This window comes from Mycteria americana, chromosome 7 (genome assembly GCF_035582795.1).
Source record: "Mycteria americana isolate JAX WOST 10 ecotype Jacksonville Zoo and Gardens chromosome 7, USCA_MyAme_1.0, whole genome shotgun sequence".
Classification (NCBI taxonomy): Eukaryota; Metazoa; Chordata; class Aves; order Ciconiiformes; family Ciconiidae; genus Mycteria; species Mycteria americana.
In genome coordinates this window covers 40202477-40226251 of record NC_134371.1, presented here as the reverse complement: position 1 = coordinate 40226251, position 23775 = coordinate 40202477, and the positions used below count along the sequence as shown (strand labels likewise).

The 23775-nt window shown below is 41.0% G+C and overlaps 1 protein-coding gene across 1 annotated transcript; it reads right to left on the bottom strand.

Annotated features, from left to right (window-relative positions):
- Positions 1 to 5927: 5927 nt before the first annotated feature.
- Positions 5928 to 23754, bottom strand: NUF2 (NUF2 component of NDC80 kinetochore complex). The gene is made up of 13 exons (XM_075508000.1): positions 23551 to 23754; positions 22336 to 22410; positions 20765 to 20841; positions 20013 to 20074; positions 18976 to 19073; positions 18306 to 18379; positions 16348 to 16444; positions 15321 to 15383; positions 14407 to 14544; positions 13279 to 13419; positions 12309 to 12484; positions 10339 to 10474; positions 5928 to 9333 (listed from the first exon to the last, which is right to left on the bottom strand). The coding sequence occupies exons 1-13, from the start codon at positions 23671 to 23673 to the stop codon at positions 9184 to 9186; spliced, it is 1410 nt and encodes a 469-aa protein (XP_075364115.1). The 5' UTR covers positions 23674 to 23754; the 3' UTR covers positions 5928 to 9183.
- Between the last annotated feature and the right edge of the window lie 21 nt (positions 23755 to 23775).

Here is a 23775-nt window from a genome sequence, read left to right as displayed (position 1 = left end):
CCAAGTGCCTTCACTAGGCAGAGTGCAAGCTAGTTTCCAAGTTTCATTCCTGTGAAGGTTAAGAACTCTTCTACCACAAATGCAGTTAGAGGTATATACATAATATGCATACAGCATCATTTGGGGGACCTGCCTTCTTTCACCATGCTCTTCTTGTAACTAGTTACCATGCAGGAGACCTCAGATACAATGGTGAGATGGTGGGGAGGAAAAAAAAAACCAAACAAAAAAAACCCCACACAACCCAGCCAAACTTTTCATCTTCCATTGACAGACAAACAGGCTAAAAAGCAAGAAGAATGCAAGAAAGAACTAAATGACCTGAACAGTTAAGTCAGCTGCACTTGGCTTCTGCTGAAGCAGCCCCAGGCACTCCCCCTGGCCAGGCAAGCATTACAGTCTCATGAATACTTCCAGTGAGTTACAAACAACACACTATCAGAGGGGCAAGTCAGGCAGAGGTCTTTCATATCAACCCCGGGCTTCTCTCTACAAGAAAGGAAGAACAGACACTCCTTTCTACATTTTTGAGACTACTAGTAATTTCATAGACTTTTGTCATGCTGCCCACTCTCTCAATTGTCCTTTTTAATCAGGTAAAAACTGCCACCTTTCCACCTCCCTCCACAAGAGGCTTCCCCTGCCATCAAGGATTCCCAAATCTGATGCTCTTCAAACAAAGGACGGACTGCTAGGTACAAATTTAAGTCAGGCTTTTTTGACGAACTCTTCAAACATCCACAGAAAGTTTTCTACACATCTTAGACAGGTACTAAGCTGCATCATTTCCAAGGAGGACTCATCATTATGCAGTAAACCCTGCAGGCTATGGAACATCTCAGCAATGTACCTGCCTGGCAACTCTGCCCTCAGTACCAGCTTAGCCCATCCTCTCTGGGATCTGCAGGAAACAGAAGCTTCCCAGGATCAGCACAGCCAGTAAGTCATTCCTAAACACAGCCCATCACACGCACACTGCCTCTGCCTCATAAGCTCTTTCCTTTATGTGCTTTGGAGCAGGGGGAACAGAACAGGAACAGCCTTGTCCCAGGAACATCATTCCCCATGCAGACTACCATTGCATAGCGACAGTACGCTCATCACTAGAGAGGATGCTGTGAAGGATGGCACGTAAGCTGAGAAAGGAGAGGGCTTTGCATGCAGGAGTTAAATAGCAGATAGATTAGATCTCATCATTTGATATTTCCAGGAAAAGTATTGTGTTGCTATGGAAACCTCAACATAACCCAGGTTTTCCTTCTTTTTGTTTGTTCATTTTCTACAAACACTGGCCTCTCCCAGTCCCCTCCAGCGGGGCTTGCAGCTCACAAAACCAATTTTTTTTCCTAATGTCCACTTCTCTTTGCGAGTATATTTTTCAGTACATTGCCTTTCACAATATCACTGCCACAACCTCCGAACTCTTCTTTTGCAATAAATACTATATAATTTGCTACCCATTAGGCAACTCAGCTCCTAGGCATGTTGCTCTCTTTCTGCTTGGGGAAAAAAGGAGAAAAGCCTCATGGTAATAAAACTGAGCCTTCTTGGGCTTCATTCAGGGAGAAACCACATCTACAACCTCCCTTCACCCAGAATCAGTAATGTGCACCTCTGGTAATTGTGGTTTAGTGCTTGTAAGGACCTGTCTCACTCTAGGCATTGCAGGTGTTTACTCCCAAATTGCAACAGCTCTGCGTGCAAACTTTCCATGTAGAAAATGCAACCAAACCCAAAAAGCAACCTAAAACCACTAGAAATGGACTTGGTATTTGCAGTAGGAACATAGCAAGAAACAAAGGAAGGTCCTATGGATTCTTCTGTGTTAGATAGCCCAGGCCTCGTCAGTGACTATATGTGTACAACTTGAGGATGCCAGATGAGAATCTAGCAATACTACTACAAACTGGCAAAGAACCACGCATGGGCAGCGACACTGGCGACACCCTGGAAGGGTCATTTCACCTTAACTGTCACACTGTCTCTTTTAGGTTGTCAGCACTGTAGGGCAAAGACCATCAGGGACACATAGCACAGCAAGAGCCAAACCTGATTCTTGCCCGTTGGCACAACAACAAAAGCAACACAAGGTGATAAAGAATGAGAGGAACAAACCCGGCCCAAACCCCATCAAGTCACACACAGAAAATAAAAACTTGGTCTCTACCTTGCAAGACATCAGTTCAGTTTTTAAGAACTGCTACTGGATTTTGCCACTCTGGAGTCTCCCTACTGTTATAGAGCAACAGACTGCAGAACAGCAAGAGAACACCCAAACCTTTTGGGGTTGAAGAAGCAGAAGCGTATTGTAGCAGGGCTGATACGTACCTACCATTTATTTTCTTACGTCCACTGGCATCAAGAAAGTCCACCATAATATTCTGCAAGCATTTTCATAGAAGTGTTAGCACTAAAAATACCACAAATTAAGAGTGTCCCTTGAATGCCACAGAAGAGAGACCAACTAAGCGTGAAGTGCTGTGAAGCTTCATCATGTCACATATAGTTGTCCCCATTTGAAGGTCTCAAGAAATGGAGTGTTCCCTTTTTAGCTTTGGCAAATGAGGCATTTTGCAGGCAAAGATAATTTAGATATTCAGCTCAAAGTTTTCCTTGTTTTTATTCCCAGGTATCTCTGGCCATTTATTTTACTCTATCATAAGAACGATTACCCTTAACAAGTCTGATGGAAACATCAAGAGAATCTTTCCAAAAGGAAAATGTCCCTCCAGACACAAGACTTTAACGCACAGGAGCATTTATCTGCCAGATTCCATTTGTTTGTTCTACACCTCACAACCTCATAATTTTTTTTTCCTTTTACACACACACTTCACCTCAACATCAAAACACAGATCCACATATATGAGCCTTTCACACTCACTCCTAGAGTAATCACCAGCACAAGCTACAGAGAAGTGACTACCAAGCACAGGCTCTATTATCTCCTTTCTCCAGACTGGCTCTTACTTCAGCAGCATAAAGGGTCATGTCCTTAGATGGAAACATCTGCCAGTAAGCTTTGAAGACTCAGTGCCAACTAAAGGTAACTTCAGTGCCTGAGCAAGCTTTACTAAGGGTAAAAGGGCACTTCAAAGCCAAGTCCCACTACTGTATAATACAACATGATTTCATGGGTACTGGCAACCTCAAAACACCCTTCATGTCCTCCAGTCGGAAGACAACACCAAGAAGGGCACAGCAGCTTTTTGCAGTTGTTTGGATGGTCTTCACACAAAATTCAGACAACCTTTAGTTGTCTGAAATCTTTATATTAAAAAAAAGTTTTAACTTTTAGTTTATCTGGTCCTGGCTAGTTCTAGAATATATGAATGTCAAGCTGCAAAGTTGTTATTCCGCAGACAGAGATTCAGCAAGTTTCCTTTGGCATCCTCAGCAAAGCTGTGGCAGAAACAAAACGTAAATTCACCACTGCTATCTGTGCCAACATCCCCACCAAGTGGCCAAACACACCTACATCTCCTCTTCCAGCCTATCCTACAACCAAAGCAAAAACGTCTCACAAACTGTGGAAAAATACAAAACTCGCCCACCTAACCCAGCCACTCACTTTTTCCAAAGCCTAACAGAAAGAGGGCTTCTGAAACAGAGTTCTGAAGATCTTCTTTCCAGCAAGATTGTGGAGTAAAAGCAAAACAGTGGAGTGAAAGAGAGGCTTCCGTCCTTCACAAGGAAGGAAGCAGCAAGACACGCAAACAGGGGAAGAGGTGTTGGACAGCCTCTTGAAGTTTTGTTCATCTTCACATACTGTGCCAAGCCATGATCTAAGTTGTCCATCCCATTTCCCATCTTACCCATCACTACTTTTTCTACCTGCAAAGATGCCAGAGTTGCTTTACATTCTTCAAAAAATTGGAACAAAGCCCTGTCATCCCTCTGCGGCAACATATCCTTGTGGGCAGGAGACACTTACCTTCCTTTTTAATAGTTTATGGTGGAGTCTGTGCAAAGGAAGGATACTCACAAATAACAGGAAGTTCAAGCTGTGCTGTCCATACATATATTCTGGATATTCATATGTCTGAGCTTGTAAGAGGAGGTATTTTCATCTCGGTGTTAACGTACAGCACTCTCCCAGCAGTACAGCAGCTGCACACAACAACTCTGCTGATAAGCTCCACACCCTCTCCTCTACTCTACCCACTTCCCCCATATGCACTTTTTTTTTTTTAAATTCTAAGCTAAAACCATTCAGCTCTAAGGGAGGTTTGGGGACAGGCTATGGACAAGCTGACGGACAATCCATCTTAAACTTCCTGCTCCTGGAAAGTGACCTTCTGAGTGGTAACTTATATTCACACTGACCTTCTGGGTGACCTTAGCTACTGCCTGATCTTTGCAGGTTCCCTAAAGAAAAGCTCTAGTAAGACCCAAACCATGCTACATCAGAGCACAAAGCAAGTGCCTGGACTCTGCTCTATATCAATCTGAACTGGCATCAAAGTTACCTGGTTACTCAAGCATACAAGCAGAGGTGTACAGCCAAGCTTACAAGATACGTATACAAAGATGGAGTAGACATTAAATCTCCCACACAGGTTGGCATGCTCAGATCAGGGCTGCATCCTGCCCTGGTTTCCCAAAGATCACCAGAAGCAGGACACATATGGCCTTCACACATGGAAAACTCCCATACGTGGCCCAACAAGAGGATTATGAACAAGTCAGATACTAAACAAGCCCATCTTAGAGTAAAAGATCTGACAATTGTTAGCATCAGAGGGAAAGTTGTTACTGCTTAAAAGGGCATTCTGGCATCTTCAGGTTGACTCTACGAGCAGCCCAAACAAAAAAGATAAGCATTTGTAACTGGATCTAGATGACACCTAAACAAAGAAAAGGTCTTGTAGATATTAGATAGCTACAGAAATTCAGAACAAGGACTTGTCTGTATGCACTGGATGTTTAGAATACAGATACAGTATAAAGCCACATTAATACCACACATGAAATATTGGACCTTGCGTGTTACTGATGCTGCTTCACATCATCCAAATACTCTCATTGTTGATCTACCCAAGAACAGGCACTAGCACCACAGCAAGATGAAGTCTAAGGTCAAAAGTAGAAGTACAGCCAGTGGTAAGCACAAAGGCTGATATGGAGGTTTCCCAGACTGAGTGAATAACCGAGATCAACTCACAAGACCACTGGAAAGACTCCTGCTTCCCTTCAAGCCGTTAGCTTAAAAATCTAGCAGACACATCTATAAGAAAAATGAATTATTTTTCAATTCAGCAATACACAAAATAGCACATTCCCCAACATACACATTCTTTATAATATTAGCATTTTCTTTTTTCAAGAAGAAAAGTTTGTAGGGAGCAACAGGCTTTTATGGCCAAAGGAGAACAAGGTATCTTTTCTCACATAAGAGTTGTGCTAGAAGGAATAAGTGGGGAGAGAAGTATAGCAACAGTAAAATAAAATAAGCAGCAATACCGTAAGAGAGTTAGGGACTTTGCTGAAGCAGCTACAACAAACTATTCCTGCCCAGGTGGGCAACCCAAATTACTTGATGACATATGCACTCAAAGGGGAGACACTGTATGTGTATTACTAGACTAACACGTTCATATGGAACGCTCTCACCTAAGTAGAAATTACATGTTTGCTTACAGGATTGGGAGCTAAGAATATTTTTCATATTACTCTTAAGCCTAATATACTCACGCATGCAGTCTGTATTTCTGTACTGCTAAAGATTTTACCCTGAAATAATCCATGTGTTGGGTATAAGATGTAGTCATGAACACCACTGTTATAAAGTAGGCTTTTTGTGGGTGGGTGTTTTTTTTTTTTTTTTAAACACTCCTCAAAAATATCATTGGACCCAGATACGACAGGCAATATAACACACAGCTAGGCTAGAAACCAGATCAGGGTATGGCGCTCAGCCTTGAAGAGCAAAAAGACCCCACAGTACAACCAACCAACAGTTGCACTAGCAAGCTGAAGGGGCAGCACAAAGGAGATAAGACTAGAATTCTCCAAGGCAATACCAAAGCTAAACTGAACACACACATTAGATCAGAGCCCTCCTCAACACCATCTTGGAATGCTTTTCCCCTAGTCCTAAAAAAGCTCTCATTTACCACATAAGTAAATATTGTTGGGAAACTAACAAAAGCTAACAAGGAATCTGAGATTCACATACGTTCAATACGAGTGAAATACTAATACTGGGAGGATCACTTATGTCTGTCTAAGGGAATGGCATACAAAGCTGAGCCTAACCTTTTCAGAAGTCTGTAACAAGGCTGCTGTTTTCAAGGACCAGCTTCTTCGTTGCTTACAGAATATTGTCAACAACCAAATGCATTTGAAACAAGTGAGACCAGAAAGCCTTGCAGCCCAAGCAGTACAATGCAAATTTGCTACAAGCTTTATGTAGTATATAAAATACTGAAGTACATGCAAAAAAAAAACAAACCCACATTTAAACAGTATTATGCCAAGCTGTGTAACAGCTACTGACATTCAGTTATTCTCACAGGTAGACGACAGGGAAGGCTGTGAAGGTGTCATTCCACTAAGTCTAGCCTGGCTATTCTCTATCAGCTTCGTGATAGATGTCCACGTATAATTTGCTTATTTCACACCAGTGTCTCAAAATAAAGGAGTTCTGCAGTTTTCTTTGATGTAGGCCTTGGCAGAGGGCTCTAGGCATTTAGACAGAAGTACTAACACAAAAAAGTTTTGAACACTACCCTCTTAAGGGAAATTGAGCTGTACCGCCTTAGCAGAGCCATCCTCCCTTCACTGCTATTCAGATTACACTAAAATTTCCCCCACTGCCTTGACATATGGTTCAAGATGAGTAGCAGTTCTTGAAAAGCAGCAGTAGACTCATAACTAGGAATCAATTATCTCTAGATAAAATATAGTTTTGGTTATTTTTTTTAATAGGTATTTTGGGTACCAACAAATAGACAGGCCACTCTGAAGGCAAAAGAGCCTATTGGAAATACATAAACCTGTCCCTGGAAATCAGAAGTTTATTTTCTTCATGAATTGTGGCCTTTTATTTTACCCAACAGCTGGTGTTGCAAACCCAAGAGCAGGAACAAGAATCTAGCATTTTCTTTGTCCTGCAAATTCCTAATCACTGGGCTACAAAAGCATGATCTCTCTAGCCTAAGAATTTTGATCTTTATATGCAGTTTCCTGAAGGACAGTAAGCTTATTCTCTTCAAAATCATCTGCTGGCTGAAGTAATCCCTTGCAGGATCTATTTGAAGCTTTTGGGAATCTCTTTCCCAAGAGCTGCTGTAACATCCAGGCTGTGGAGCACAACCTCCAACCAGTCTTTTAAGAAAGTAGATACTACTGCTATGCTTATAGACTACCAAGTCACATAAGTTTACTTTGAACCTTTATAGCATCACCAAAAAAGCAGCCACACACCAAAATTCTCAGAGAAATTAAAAGTAGGAATACTTGGCTTCCACTATCTTGTCAAACTGGGATACAGGCTAGACTGACATGAGAAGCAGGGATCTCTCAAGAATGCTCAGGGAAAACTCTACCATCTTGCCATCTGTCTTCATAGTATTGTAAGTCTGAAAAAACCTAAAAATTATCACAGTTGTGCACAGACATCAAGTTCATTAGCAAGTACTGCCAATTAAAAGCAACATGTTTCTGTAGATAGTATGTGTCACACTAGAACCCATGTTATGGCAAAGGGAGTGGAACACATCTGCACATGAAGAACATAATGCTTTAAATGAATCCCTCCTTTTGTGTTCTGTATTAAAAACTCACTTTCAAAGCACAATATCCAAAACACCATTAGTGGCCTAGCACATGAAATCCAGAAAGAATTTTTCTGCGCCTTGCATGTATTTAACATCTTTAGCTCTTGGAAAAAAAAAATCAACTGCCTTAGCAGTTAGACTTTCGCTAGTCTCTAGACCAGATGCTGCTGCACAACATTGCAAGACTGTTGGGATGAAGAGTACACTCACTTCAAAGCATGAAGTTGTTAAACACACCCCCCTATCACACAGACTATATTTGGTGGAAATGGGAAAACTGTATGAGAAGCTTTGTACTAGGTTAAGATTTGCAGATTAACACAGACTTTCAGTGAAATGTCTCACATGCTACAATGTAAGAAAAAAACTTCAAAGCAAGACTATAGAAGGGTCTGATGCCTCAGTAAGAGCTCTAGAAGCAATGATCACCTGCTGTTCCTAAGTGACTTGCTAGCACCCCTAGCTAATAAGTTGAAGAATTAAACAAAACTAGAAAGATTAATTTATACAAGCTTGAATCCTCCTCCATTCATTATAAAAAACTTCTGGTAGTACACATTCCTACAGATGTACAAACCAAATTTTTAAATTGGAATGATATGCCAAGTCAGTTGGGAGAGCGGGGAGGGAAAAGACATAAGAGAAATAGGGTTAAATATCCTTATATGAACTATTTTAAAAATCAACATTTTATTTCTGGAAATAATTAAAAACACTGTGGCAAACTGAGTGCCATCACAAGTTACGGTACAAAATACTCATCTATGTAATTTTTTTAATAGGACTAAGCACCCAAACACAGACTTTCTAATAAACACAGATGAGGGTTGAATACCCCACAGAGCAGAAACAATGAGTTCAAGCATGTAGAGGTACTGTACTGTTAACTAAAATGACACTCTTGAGTGTTTACAGTCACCAATATTTGTGATGAGAGTAAGTTGGCATTTACATGGATGCTTCTGCTCCATCAGGATTTAATCTTAATTGAATAATGGTAGTGCAATATCACCTATTACTGACTTATCTTGAACAGTGCGTCCATTCAGGCCAGACCTAAGCACCAGGTCTTCCCAGATCAAAGTTTGCAGAACAGTTTCTACAAAAAAAGCAGGATTCTGTCTAAATGTCAAGCAATTTTGTGTTAGCAAGACTTGCATTATTACCACTAAAATCAGATACTGACTGAAACAATACAAACAGGCTAAACCAAGTGTCTTCTTATCCACATTAGCAAGCTCATGACATCAGGATCTGTCTAGAAAGCTAGATGTGTTCTGACATGGTTTTTGAGAAAGCTGGCTTTTGCCTGGAATAATTATCCATCCCATACAAAGCACAAGCTCTTGAGTTCAGATACGAGGATAAATGTAATGAAAGTAGAATACAAGTTAAGACAGGTCTAAGAACTACTTCCAGGAGTCTGAACTCTAAGCAGCCCCTTCTTCAGTTCAGCAATCTTCTCTTCTCTTGAGGCTGCATAACTCTTTGCTGTGTTAACAAGAGAGTCATGATGCTTCTCCAACCCAGTCTTCAGATTTAGGTATATTTCCTAGAAAGAGGAGATAAGGGGTGGGGGGAAATCCATCAGCAAAGTTAACATTTATGCTTTATATGGATTTAAGTGAGAGTGGTCTGATGGTCTCAAGTGATTTCAAAGGTACCTCATCCCAGACTTAAGAAGCAGCATTCACAGAATACAGGAAAAGTTACATCAGAAGAGTAAGAGCAACCACAAGCAAAATCTCAATATTTGATTCTGCTGTAACTCTAGTGGTCACAATACTAAGATGGTCAAACAACCAGCACTAGCCCAGTATTCATGCTACTACTGCCCCATTCTGTGTTATCCTGTGTCACCAAGGTCTCTGCCACTGTGACTGCTACCATTATCCTCCCAGCACAGACAGTACTTCAGTAATGAACAGATAGGATGCAACCCTACAGATAGGCTGTGATCCCCTACTCCCAACCCATCAGGATTTCTGCCTCTTTCCAAAGCTGAGCTGGACAGTCATCTTCCTGAAACTCTAGGAAGAAAGAGTTTGTGACATGGCGCATGGTCCTCTATTTGAGGAAGACTATTGAGAGGATTACAGTACTGCCAATCACTACAACACGAATGTAAAGCCTCACAGGTTAGGTCCCAAGGGCCAAACAAAAAAAGAAAAAATCTGACTGCTTAGAGCTGGAAGCACCATGATACAAAAATGGACACCATGGAACTAGCACAGTATCTGCTACAGGTACAGGTGGGAAGACAAGTTTAATTTCACCTCCCAAAATACTGGGCAATCACACCATTCCACAGTCTTCTCTGCAAAGCCCACTTCTCCTGTGGGCCATCTACAGCCTGCAGAGACAAGCATAAGCCCTAGCAACCCAGTGGAACCACATACAGGAAGTGCTCTCCCCTCCCACTATCCAGCCAAACCACCACCTGCACAGCCTAGTTGTTTTTAGGGGCCAATAAGTGTTCCTTTATCTACACAGCTTAAGTTAAAAAACAGTTTTGAAAATACCAAAGAGGATTCCTCTAGGAAAAAAAAAACCTCACCTTGGCTTTCATTTCTTCTTTTTCAGCATTCTCCTTCAGCTGCTGAATTTTGAACCTTGTCTGTTGGATTTCCTTGTGAATGGCCGTCACTTTATCATATACAGCACCCCTCTTCTCCTGAACTCTGTTACAATATCTAAAGGTGGGAGAAAAAAGTTAGTACTGAGCCATTTAACTAATTCCAGATTAAACTTAAGCCCACCACAAACAAAGCTTGCATTTTATGAGCATGAAATTAACAGCTTCTAGAAGCAATGCTGTATAGAATTTACTTGCTTAGAAATTTGTCCAATTCTTAAACTAGAACAACTTGGGTACAAGAAGTGAAATTCAAAGTGGAGTTAGAGGAATATGTTGAAGATCTTCAGGTGCTGCCAATCAATGCAACTCAAGTGACTCCAGTGGAACCAGCCCAACAGACCACTGGAGACTGCATCTTCCTGCCTTTGAGTAATGCAGTACAGGCATCAGTGGAGAGCCCTGCCTAAAGGCCAGCCACTGGACCAGGTTAAAAGCACTTGATGTTTCAGCATAATTGAAAGTCACATTTTCCTTAGCCTCAGGTCCCCACCCACCAAGTTAGAGCTCTAATCCCATACATCTACATATGTTATCTGCAACTTCCAGTCCATCATTTCGCTGCATCCCAAACAAAGACCAAATAGTATTTCCCCAGCTTGCAGGTACATTCAGATAGCTCCAACTGCGAGCTGCCATGTAATCAGCAAAGGGTTAGTGTGGGAATAGGAGATCTACTCTGACTTCAAGTGCAAAAAACACCTACCAGTTTATACTGAGCATTTGTACAATAATTACAGCTGAACTGTAGCAGCTGCTTTCTCTAAAGAATGGCTAAAGTCACTCATACTTAGCAAGAGCCTAGTTACATCTTCCTATCTCAAGGGAAGAATCAGGACACATTCTCTTATTCAACAGCGAAACACTCTTGTTTTCAAACCAAGGTTACCTCCCTTCCCCTCTTGCTTATCAAAGTATCTAATTTTATCACTCAATGGAAATATCTAACATGTTAAAAACAGATAAATCGGCAGCAACTTTTAACATAAAGGAGCATTAGAATATATGGTCTTCATTTTTTACTTGGAAGGAAAAATAGCTTTTAATTAATGTCCTTTAGCTGGTACAATATAATAAGTGAAGAGCAAAAGAAACCTGGGAATCTTGCTGCTATTCTACACACCACACAAGCCTTTCAGCATGACTAAATCTTAGTTGACTCTCTCAGCTATGTAGAAAATGCTCTCTTCCATCATAGTTAATCTACCCAAGCCAATAACTTTCCATATTCCCTTTCCTATCCATGTACAGAAAGTGTTACATAATAAGCTTTCTCTATAACAGTTCAGCACTTCTAATCTCACAGTGAAGCCACGACCTTACAACACTGCAGTTTGCTGCTGCAGAAGTGACTGCTGTGCTGTAAACACTGCTTTGCAACTTGCCTTTAGCATATGGTAGGACGGAAGATGGGCTAAGAGGCTTTGATCAAATGACACTTTTCCTTTTGTTTTAGAAGCATCATGTCAGGATAATACTCCTCTGAGATACGAGCCCCATTTCCCCATGGGTCTTGAACATCTTTGATAATGAGCAAAAGTGGCAAGGGAAATTATGAAAGATTCATGAAAGGCAAATGGGGCTTTGTTGAAGTCTGATAAGTTGGAAAATTATCCCAATGTGACATTCTCTTTAAGAAGATAAAAGAATCAAGAATAAGCATTATAAATTAAATTAGTGCTCCAATAAAAGAATTGCTGTCAAATCACATTGCAATTATTGATTTGAGACCCCAAGTCCCTGCCCGCAGCATTACTGGTCTTCATACAAACCTATCCCACATTGCTCATTTTCTTCTTACTGCTAAGCTACATGTTTGTACCAGATGCAAACTTTGGTAGCACATAACGAAGACAAAGTAGCATCAGGCAGAAATGTCAACTCATCCATACTCAAATACAGTGTGCTTATATTGCTCAACATCTTCACGCTTCTTTTTTATTCTTATTTCTGCTGTAGACAGCTTCTCATGTTTTGCAGTGACCAGTCTCTTTAAGGACATTTCATCTGTCTTCCCCTTTTTCAGCTCTATCTGAGCACTTTCAAGCTGGTCCTCCAGATTTCTGACCTAGAGTACATAAGTAGTATTGAAATAAATTACATGGGTGGAAAATAATCTGTTAGTTTACTAAGATTAGAACTAGCTTCCTGCTTTTAAAGATCTGACTGCTAACTAATTCTCCCAGTTAAATCACAGTTCCCTAGTCTTTATCTGATTTTAAATACATGCAAATGAACAAGATCCCATCACTTAGAATGGTTTTCAGAAGTTACTGAGTTCTGCTATAGCTCTTAGCCAAGGGTAATTTGAACATATGCTGTACAAATACCCCAAAAGACTACATATCATTTTTCAAATGCCCCTAACAATTGCATTTTCCCAAAACTGAGTAGCAAATAGTAAGGTACGGTATTGTGACAAACATTTTCCTCAAGGAAAGGCTGGCTTAGTAATATTAGTAAAGTTAAAGGCACTTAAGACATGACTTTTCTTGAAGTAGTAATTTTTTGCTCTTAGTTTCTGCTCTCTAGGCAGAAGAAACTGGATCTCACTTTTCTTCTTCCATCATTTCCTACCAACAACCCCAAGACAGTTCAAACTATTTTAGGTCAGGTTTCTATGGCAACAAAGGCTTTGACTATTAAAAGTGGTCAATAGTGTGTTAGCTAGTGGCATGCAGCAGAGCAGCAGCTATGTTTTACTGATGTTTTTAAGAATGAGATTTTGAAGTTATCTAAACTCTTTCTTTTTGGGGAAGAGGAGATACGGGAACTTTCAAAATACAGACATTTACTGATGATCACCTATCTTGCTTAGACGTTAAGTTCTCCCTAACCAGACATAATTTGAATAATACAAACCTCTGATAATACACTGGCCAGCCTCTCCACATTTGCTCCCTGTCTTTCCATCTTCTTTTGATATAACTGCACCTCCAGTTGGCATGACGGCAGAACCTCAACTAGGTCTCTATAACCTTCATATTTCTCAATAACTTCTTGCTTTAAAGAGAAAAGACTATTAATAAAACAGCTTTGGAGTTCAGCAGTTATTTTGTCTAGTATTAACACATACCAACTTTTGTACCCATTCCCTTGCTGTTTAACATACACTGGAATTGATATTTAGTAGTTACTGAAATTAGATCTTCAGTTTGTAAAAAAAGCATTTATTTGGAAAGGACAGGAAGAGTGACATGGAAGTGTTTTACACTGAACTAACTAGTTTGTTACAAGAGCTTTCAGGACAGAAAAAAGCTGTACAGTGAAGAAATTCTACACTGGTAAACCAGGAGTTACATAAAGCATCATAAAAACAGATGTCTGGAATTACAGTAATAAAGCTTACACCTTTGGAACAAAAATACCTAGGAAGACAAAGTTATGCAAGCTTCACTGATGTTGAGCAATCATGAGCTACAAACATTTAAAGACTGGACATTACTATAAAAAAAACCTGCAAACAAAAAGCTAGGAAGGTAACACTAGTACGCTGAATACTGAGGAGACAGCCATCAATTCCAGAAACAGTGAATGATAACAGAGACACTATGAAGCACGTGTTCTAATTCCAAGGACATTTGTGAGCTGCCAAAATAGTTATCTCTTGAGAGCAAACAGCCAGACAGGTATAGTATAGATTCAAGAGTTCTACACCTAGTTTCACAAATAAACAGTTATTCATTGAGGACAAAGCAGCAGTGACTGCAATCCCACTTTTAAAAAAAAAAAAAAAAAAAAACCATAAAAAAAACCCCACAAGAACACCCACAAAAAACCCCACCACCACAAACAAAATAAAAAACACACCCCCAAAACCACCCTTCAGTTTTCTCTGAAGTTGTGATTTCATTTCAGACTAACCACTGTTCTGTTGATTTTTTACTAGAAGTATATGTCATGCAAGAAGCAGTTCTAGATGAGGACAGTTCAGTAGAACATGCTTTTTCTAATAGAATACCTCCTTGTGTGGACAGAGGAAAACCTCACCTTGGATTTCTTGAGTTTCTTAACAGTCTCTTTCATCAGTTCTTTGTAATTTTTCAGTTCCTCTGGACTCTCCACAATTTTTGATTTCAGCTGCTCTTGTTCTTCTTTCAGAGTAGCCATTGTCACTTTAAGCTCATTCTAGTTAACAACAGAAACACACTCTCAATATTAGCAATTAGGTGAACAAAGAGGAATTGTGAGGCATGGTTTGCCAGGATCTTATGACTAGACAGGTTCTTTTTTCTGTTGTAAGTCATTCCTCATTAGGAAGTTTGTTTTAAAAATTAATTCCTCTAAACAGCATTAACATTCCCGATCAAAGCCGTTAACAGTCCATTTTGCTCCCTGAACATTTGTACAGGGGTACAATACTAAGTCACAAGAACAGCATTTAACTAATACTTGACAAAAGGCCTGCCAGCTAACACATATTACTAGCAGCTCTCTCCTTCAAAATCCCTCGCCTAGGGCAACCAAGGTAGTCACTGCAGGGTTTCAGAGCCAGCTGTATCAACCTGGTAGAAGAGCAACAAGCTTCCTGTGCAACTTCTCAAAAACTTCCTGTTTTCTCCCTACCAGGTCAGTGGCTGCCTCATTAGCCATTCTATGCACCTAAGGTAAGCCCATAGCTTCTAAGAAGTCCAGATTTCTCACCCTTTAACATATCAGCTTCCTGAACACAGACAGCTTACATTGCAGAGATGTGTATTTAAAGTTAACAACAAAACAAGCTACTGCAGTGAAACTTCAGGGGGCAGGGGTGGGAATGAAGCCAAATCAGGTTTTTAAAAAAAAAAAAAAAAAATCACCACCTGAACATTACCTGGCTCCAAGAATAATTTGATCCTAGAGAGATGATCTATTAGTTGATTCAGGATGCAAGCTACAGCCTACACCTACAGAGGTGTACTTACCAGTTTTCGGGTACTCTCTGCAATATCTGACTTCTTTTGCGAAATCACTTCTTGCAAAGCTGTCTAAAAACAAGCAACAAACTTTAAATAAGCACCTCTACAACTGCTACCTCCTTTACCCTTCTATCATATATCTGTCTACAAGAGAAATCCCATTTATAGTTTCTTTGGAGTGCTGTAACTAGCAGACAAAATTGCAGTCTATGATTTAAAAGACAGGGAAGGAGAACATTGTCGCAAAAGCCACCAGGAGCACTAGGGATGCAGCCAGCAGTAGGTAACTAGGAACAGGGATAAGAGACAGACCACCTCTATTCTTATTGACCCTGGCAGCATTATACATGCACAACCTTCTTCGCCAGAGGCACTGTTCTCGAGGAAAAGAAAAAAACAACAAACCACAACCTAAGGTAATACAGGGTCCCAAATAATATAGAAGTCAAGCACAAAGTTAATATTAATATAGTAGAGACATGACTTAACATAACAAAAAACCTAACCATAATTCCCCCCCCCCCCAAAGCAGCTGAAAAGGTTAGCTACGAGACCTTAGAGGCAAGTTGCCATTGCTGGAAAGTTACCCGGGCAATCAACCCTACTCTTTTTGCCAGGGTCACCCTTGGGTGACCCTTCTTAGGCTTCATTTCCTGCCATGGCTCACCTCCAGTTCCAATTCTTCAAATTCAGGTGGAAAACAAAGGGAAACATACACATCACGCTTCTGAACAATAACACAGGTATCTCCCAAGTCATTGCAGTAATGCATTTCAAGAAGAAAGAGCCAAATACACTTTTGTATTCCCTAAGTCTGATTTCAAGTATGTTTCACATTCCTTACAGTGAAATGAAGAGTTGGTGCTAGGAGTTAGACAAGGCATTGTGTTGCAATGACCTTTGTTTTAAATCAGAAAAGTCCCCTTTATCCTTTGTAGAAGTAGGGGAAGGGGACAAAAATCAAAAGAAATAAGGAATACCCATGATCAGAAGCCATAGCAGCATTTCAGAGAAATATATAACAAGATCATACTTGTTTCCGACGATAGTCTTGCCTTAGTAGTTGCTCCAGTTCTCGAATGTTATCTGTCAGTTGCTTGACCTCTGCTTGATGTTCAACCGGAACAGTGCTAAGCAAAATATAAAGATATTGGACAGTTTAAGCATTGTTATAGTCAGGTCAGAGTACAGTAGATAAAACAATCACTCTCTCCAAAAAGTTTACAACCAGTAACTTCAGTAATCAGGGCAAGACAGTCTCAAATTAATACATCTTACTTTCCTTTGCTTGTAAGATTTTGTAGTTGAAACAATCTAAAGAGCTATTTTGGCAAGAAGTGGCACAAGCATAACGGAGGACTAAATGTAAAGATCACGTTAAGCAAAGGACAAAAGAACAACACTTCTACCAATTTTTGTGGTGATTTTCATTTATGAAATTTGCATAATATTACCTGCCATAGAAACAGCTTGTATTAGGGTAGACCTATAGTTAGCTAGAGAACCTCCTGTGTACCACATACCAAGAGCAGCTATCAGAGAAAAAAACCCTCTTTGTTTTGAAAGCTATCTTGGAAACTAGCGATCTCTTCATCCTATTATCCACAAGCAAAAACAAAACTTAATGGTGCAAAAACACAGGCAGTAGGGCTAAATGACCTGAAACGCAGAATGGGGCAAACATCAAATAACTAAGGAAGACAACTTTACCCATCTATTAAGTTGAAGATGGGCTTCCTACAGCTATTGAAGCGATAAAGATATATCACTAAAAACTAACTATAACAGCAAAAAGTTTCACCATAGTCCCCAACATACAAAATACAGTATCCTCTCAAAGCAACCATATACTCCCAAAGTCACATTTTTATTTTCTGCCAGCAGCTCTTCTAGCCTAACACCAGTACAGCTACTTCTGTAACTCTGAGTGCAACCCAGCAGCACCATCTCTATATTTTCTGGCTTATTTCCCAGGGAGGCTAACCAGCAACAAAGTCAGACAAGGGCCAAAGGAGAAGTCAAGTCTGCTCAAACTGAAAGTTCCTACACTAGTTATCAAACAATTCTGTCAAATCACACAGCTTAACTACTCAGTTCCTGTTTAGGCACTCCATATATAATCATAGAATCATTTAGGTTGGAAAAGACCCTTAAGATTTTCAAGTCCAACCATTAACCTAGCACTGCCAAGTCCACCACTAAACCATGTCCCTAAGCACCACATCTACACATCTCTTAAATACCTCCAGGGATGGTCCCTCAACCACTTCCCTGGGCAGCCTGTTCCAATGCTTGACAATCCTTTCAGCAAAGAAATTTTTCCTAATATCCAATCTAAACCTCACCTGGTGCAACTTGAGGCCATTTCCTCTTGTCCTATCGCTTGTTACTTGAGAGAAGAGACCAACACCCACCTTGCTACAACCTCCTTTCAGGTAGTTGTAGAGAGCAATAAGGTCTCCCCTGAGCCTCCTTTTCTCCAGGCTAAACAACCCCAGTTCCCTCAGCCGCTCCTCGTCAGACTTGTGCTCTAGACCCTTCACCAGCTTCCTTGCCCTTCTTTGGACACACTCCAGCACCTCAATGTCTCTCTTGTAGTGAGGGGCCCAAAACTGAACACAGTATTCAAGGTGTGGCCTCACCAGTGCCGAGTACAGAGGGACAATCACTTCTCTGGTCCTGCTGGCTATTTCTCATACAAGCCAGGATGCCATTGGCCTTCTTGGCCACCTGGGCACACTGCTGGCTCATTCAGTCAGCTGTTGACCAATACCCCCAGGTCCTTTTCTGCCAGGCAGCTTTCCAGGCACTCTTCCCCAAGCCTGTAGCGTTGCATGGGGTTGTTGTGACTCAAGTGCAGGACCTGGCATGTAGCCTTGCAGAACCTCACACAATTAGCCTTGGCCCATCGATCTAGCCTGTCCAGATCATATGCACTGAACAAGAGAAAGTCAAGTAGTGCATCTCACAGTACTTACTCCTCATACTCACTTCAGTTTCTCCAGCTTCACTGCTGCCTCCCGATTTGCGGTCTCCAGTTGTTGGTGTTTCTCCATAGCAGATTTCTGGAAATTAAATATTCAGAGATATTTTTTATTTTCAAGGAATATGGTTTCTCTCTGGGCTTCTATTATAGCCCTGCTGATCATTATTTCACATGAAATGCACCATCTCTGAACTACTTAGATATTCAGAAGAGAAGCCACCTGCAATTCTAGCTTCAGCCCACTGACTGTTAGACCTATCTTTCCTCAAAATGATGCGAAGTGTCAAACATGCGCTTACCAGGCTAAACTATCAAATAGGTTACTGGAAAAAAACTTCAAATAATAGCCTAAGTAAGAACTTGGTCATGGTCATACAGAAACCTTTATGATATTGACAAGCTCATCCACTTTTCTATACCGACATGTTTCCTTAAGGGCTTTGCAAAGTTTTTTCTTAAACCATTTACAGTACTGGTGTATGTTTATAACATGTAATATAGTAGTATGAGTTTTACATAATATTAAACTGGTACCCTCCTGTATTACTTGGCTACATTTAAGATTCCAATGGGTTATTTAAACACATAGTTAAACCACAACCTTTATGCCCAGTTCTCAGCTAACATTAATTATACTTAAGTAGGTATCTGGAGTAACATGGCATCCAGTCTTACATAGTTCAGTTGTAACTCCAAGTAGGCCTCACGTCGGAATTCTCTGAAATTTACAAAGTTGAGAATGCCACTCAAGAAGCGAGCTGTCCTCTTTGTTTCTGAAATAGGAATTGCAAGCCATCGCTATTCTGGTTTCCACATGCATTGCAATTACTTAGAAAAAGTTGGGCAAAACATAATTCAGAGAAGAGAAAGAAATTACAAAACAACAGAATCCAAATTAGTTCTTCCCCTGCTCACCTTGCAAAGATGTCACAGACTACACAAAAACTAGCACCAAGCTATGAACTTACAATGTCTTAGCAATTCTATGCAATTTTGCAAAAGAAAGTGGCGCCTAGGACAAAGACTATTAAAATACAGCCTCCCATTAAAATAGAAATCAGGGAGAAAGAGTATCAATCTTCAATTACAGCTCTGGAGACAGAACCTCACTGTAACTATCAGGCTAACTGAAGATAGCAGTTTGAACTGCGGGGACTTTTTGACTCCATTCCAAGCAAACTTTGTGAAAGATGATTACAAAGGCCTTGAATGTCTTCGACAAGACAGAGCCAGAAGTGAAAGAGTTATTCAGAACAGCCTTTTCTAAGTTGTTTGTGTTGTACCAGAATCACCACAGCTGGGTTTTGAAAAGGGCAAAGCAAAAATTCAATTGCTTCCTACATAGGCATCAGCGTAAGAAATCCTATAGCATTCCAGAGTTGCCAGGATAATTTTAATTACCATCAATTCTTACACTATTCTAAGTATGTCACTGTCCACTCTCCAGACCAGTAGTTCAACAGACTCATAGCATTCAAAACTCCCTTGAGTTATTTAACTGGGTTAGCCTATGTAAGGAATAAGGAGGAGAACTGCTCATTAGAACCAGCTTGTCTAAGGGCCACAGCAAGGGTCAGAAGAGTAGGTGGAAGCCAGGAACAGTTCTCTGTACTAGATGCCCATCTGGCTATGCCAAATGAAAAAAAAGCACCTGGATATCAAGTGACACCCACCACCCCAGGAAACACAAGGATTACAATGCACTTGCTTACTTGGGTTTAAAACATCAGCAATTTGAAAATCATTAATCCGGCACACTGGAAGTAAGCGCTCCCTGCAAGGAAAACAAAATACAACCTTATCTGCAGTGACCATTACTCAGTTTTTGTGCTATATCCATTTACCAAAAAAACAGATCTTGTGCTCTCATCCTAGAGCATATGTACAGCAAGCACATAACAACAGTAAGTCTCAGGAGAATAACACAGTAGGACTCCACACACAGATCAGCATTAAAAGTTTTGTGAGATGCTGCAAGAATACAACATTTCTATAGACAAAATACTCGCCTGTAGAACAACTTTTCTGCTTAATTAGGGAACTCTTACACTTAACTGTTAGTCAGTTCTCCCTGTACAACTGAAATGAAGCTTAAAGTAATACTCACCTCATTCTGACAAAGATATCTACATAGAATTCAGACAGCAAATTTACACAACAGGTACTTAAGGTCCTTCTTCTAGGTGTAATGATGACCCTCTAGCCATTCAAAGTATAGATTTTTGCTCCATCTTGGTGAGGATGGATTATTTAGTTAACACATTCATTTTGACAAGATAGCTGCCCCCTGAGAATCTTACTCTATTAAACATTGCAGCCCCTGTTCATCTGCAAATTTCACTTTGCTCAGAGCCAACAAGCAGTGGAACCACCATCAGCAAAAAGACATAAAGCCCCACTACTTCTAGTAAATGGGACCTTTACAGGGAATAGCAACTGAACAGATGCAGTATCTTCTACTTACATGTGAATATACAAGTTACAAACAGGTAGAAAACCTTCAAATATCTGTGGATACATTATGTCAACGTTGACTGGCATCTAAAGAGAAAGAGAGTCGGTGCATAAGTAGAGAATACTTAAACAAAAATACACAGGTTTGTTTCCACAACATAAGATAAATCAAATAGGTTAAAACACAGAGGATGATCTCCCCATCTACAGGGAACACGTTAGAGGCTGAAGAATGCCATCAAGTTAATCAGCAGGCTATTTTAAGCGTCAGTTTTGACTGGTCAAAATAGAAAAAGACAATAATAACTAGAGCAGCAACATTACAAACTCTGGAATTCAATCTAAACTCTAAATTTTAGTTTCTTCAAAACTAGCGCAGAAAGACAGTCTCTGCATTACACACCTAACAACAAGAAGCTCTTTCTTTTAAATACCCTGAAATTCACACACTCAACTGTTTTATGAAAAAGTCAGGAGAAGGTAGTGGTACACTGTCACCTTTTTCTGATATTTTAAACCTCATAATACAGTAACCCAGCTGATGTCATTGCCTGTGAAGAACTCAGTTATCTTGTGCACATATGATCATCCCTTTTAGTTTACCCAAAAACTGGCATGACACAATACTATTTGGTCTCACTTTCACAAATCAGTTCTTGTCCAACAGAGAAGATAAACTAACTGTAAATCAGCAAGGTATCAGTTAACCTCCAGCTGCACTTCTCCTTACTTTCCTCTCAGTTAATGGAGAAGTGGGGATGATCAAACATTAAAAGCAACATTTACTTTCCTTCTAGACCAGTCTAACATCTAAGCAGAGACCCTCCTCCAGCCATGGCCAAAGGCAGATGCCCAAGAAGACAGTATGTAATTTCAAGGCCAGAGATGGTGTCCCCTTCAGAAGCTTGTCCAATCCCTCCTGGACTTTATAGACATTTCTGGCACCTGCAGCATCTCAAAGAAAAGAATTCACAGCTTACCCACAGAAGGAAAGGGCTCTCCACAGAGCCTTTCCTTACAGCCTACAGTGGTAAGCAAGCTCCTCTTCATGCCCACTAGTTCCTGTAGTGGAGAAGGGAGTCTCTTCTCCATTAAAAAAAAAAAAAAAGAAAAGAAACGAAACCCAAAGGCAGCACACCCACAAAACCACTATTTCCACAAGTATCTTGAGCTGAAGCCAACTTCCAGACCAGGAACAATGATCAAAGCAACTTCTCAGACACAATCAGCAAGGCCTCAGTAACAGCCCACAGATGATGTTCCCAAGTTCATTTACCTCTGGTAAATGACCCATGCCAACGACTGCACTGCAGTACCGCACTCTCATTCCTGCTTAAGTGAACAGACTAGTTGCCTCCCTGAATACAAACGCAAATGCCAATGGGTATACAGCATCTCACACGCAAGTTTTCTGCAATAGAGGCAGAATTTCTAAGCTCCAATTCATGCAATTACAACATACAAAACAGTAAGCTACTTGCCATTTGCTAGTGAGAAGATAAGAGGGAGATACTTCAACATTTGTTAAGTGCAATGGTTTTTTCCTTTCACATTTCATTATACCTGCCACTACAGACGTACCATGTAGAAATGCTCCAGGCGGATTCCATATACCTTCTGCAGGATTCTCATGTAAATCATGTGTAAAACTTCAAGCTGCAAGAAGAAAGGACATGAATCAGCAGTCCATATGATTGATTATTCAGGGCTCCCAGACTAGGCCATAAAAGTAGTTGTACCTTTAACACATGGGGACTGATTTCACTGAGCCACCAAGACTAACAAGTTTTACTTTCCAATAGTTTGCAGTTCAAGTATTACTATCTCATAATACAATTACAAGAGACAGCAATGAGCTCAGACAACTACAATCCTAACTGCCATAGCTATACATTGTTTTTCATTACATTGCTGCTCACTGAACAGTTCTCAAACCAAGTGACACCAAAAAATAAAAAAGTCACAGAAATTATAATCCCATAGCAATGAGTGCCCTTCATCACGTTATTAAAATGAAGGGGAAAAAACACCTACAAGCCAACCAGTTATTTATTTACAGCACTAATCCACGATCAGTTCAAACCAATCTTCCTTCTTAAAAACAATCATCCCATCGTTCCCTAAACAAGCAGGGCCAACCTCCTCCTTCAGCAGGCACAAGCACTTACATAGCAGCACAAGGAATCACACTGAGGCATCAATTCAACTTTAAAGCCACTTCTCTTTTGTTGAGGACACTGCAAGTCTGCACTAACATTAATGGTCAGACCGATACAAGAAAAAAGGGAGTGGAGCAGGGAGGGGTTGCTTTTTCCAGGATTGCTTTAAAAGCATTAGTTCAACTAAGCTGTTGAAACTATGACACTATACCAAACACAGTGGCTATTTTAAACTAGTTCCCACAGAACTGAGAAAGACAGACCGTGTAGTTTCACGTTTGTCCATTTATGAACCCACCCCCTTCCTGGTGAGCCTTGAGCAAGCTTCTCTCGAGTTGAAGAGAGGAGAAGCTCTAGGTTTAGCCCTCTAACTCCCACGAGGCTAGTCTGCCACATCGGAAAAACTAATCACCTCACTTAAAAGGTTGCTGTACGCCAAAGACCGTGCAACCGGGGGAGCGATCACTCAAGAAACCAACCGACGCGCAAGAAAACCGCTGGTGCTACGGCACGCAAAGACCTTCCTCCACGACGAGCAGGAAGCTGCCTGAGCGCGGCGGGGCCCCGAGAACGGCTCCCCCTGCCACTCCCGACCCGCCAGCGCAGGCCGCGGCCTCCCCCGAACCGCCTCACGCACCTTGGGATTGCCGAACACGTCGCCCTTGACCAGGTTCCGGGCCTCAGCGCCCGTCAGAACGTGGCTGCGGAGGTAGCTGATGATGTCGTCGGGGCTGTAGCGGGGGAAGGTCAGCGTCTCCATCCCAGCAGCAGACAACAGCCGCGCCGCCAACCGCCTCTCGCCTGCCGCAGCTTGAATCTGGCGGGCGCCTCCTCTGGCCCCCTGACGGCCTATCCGCGACCG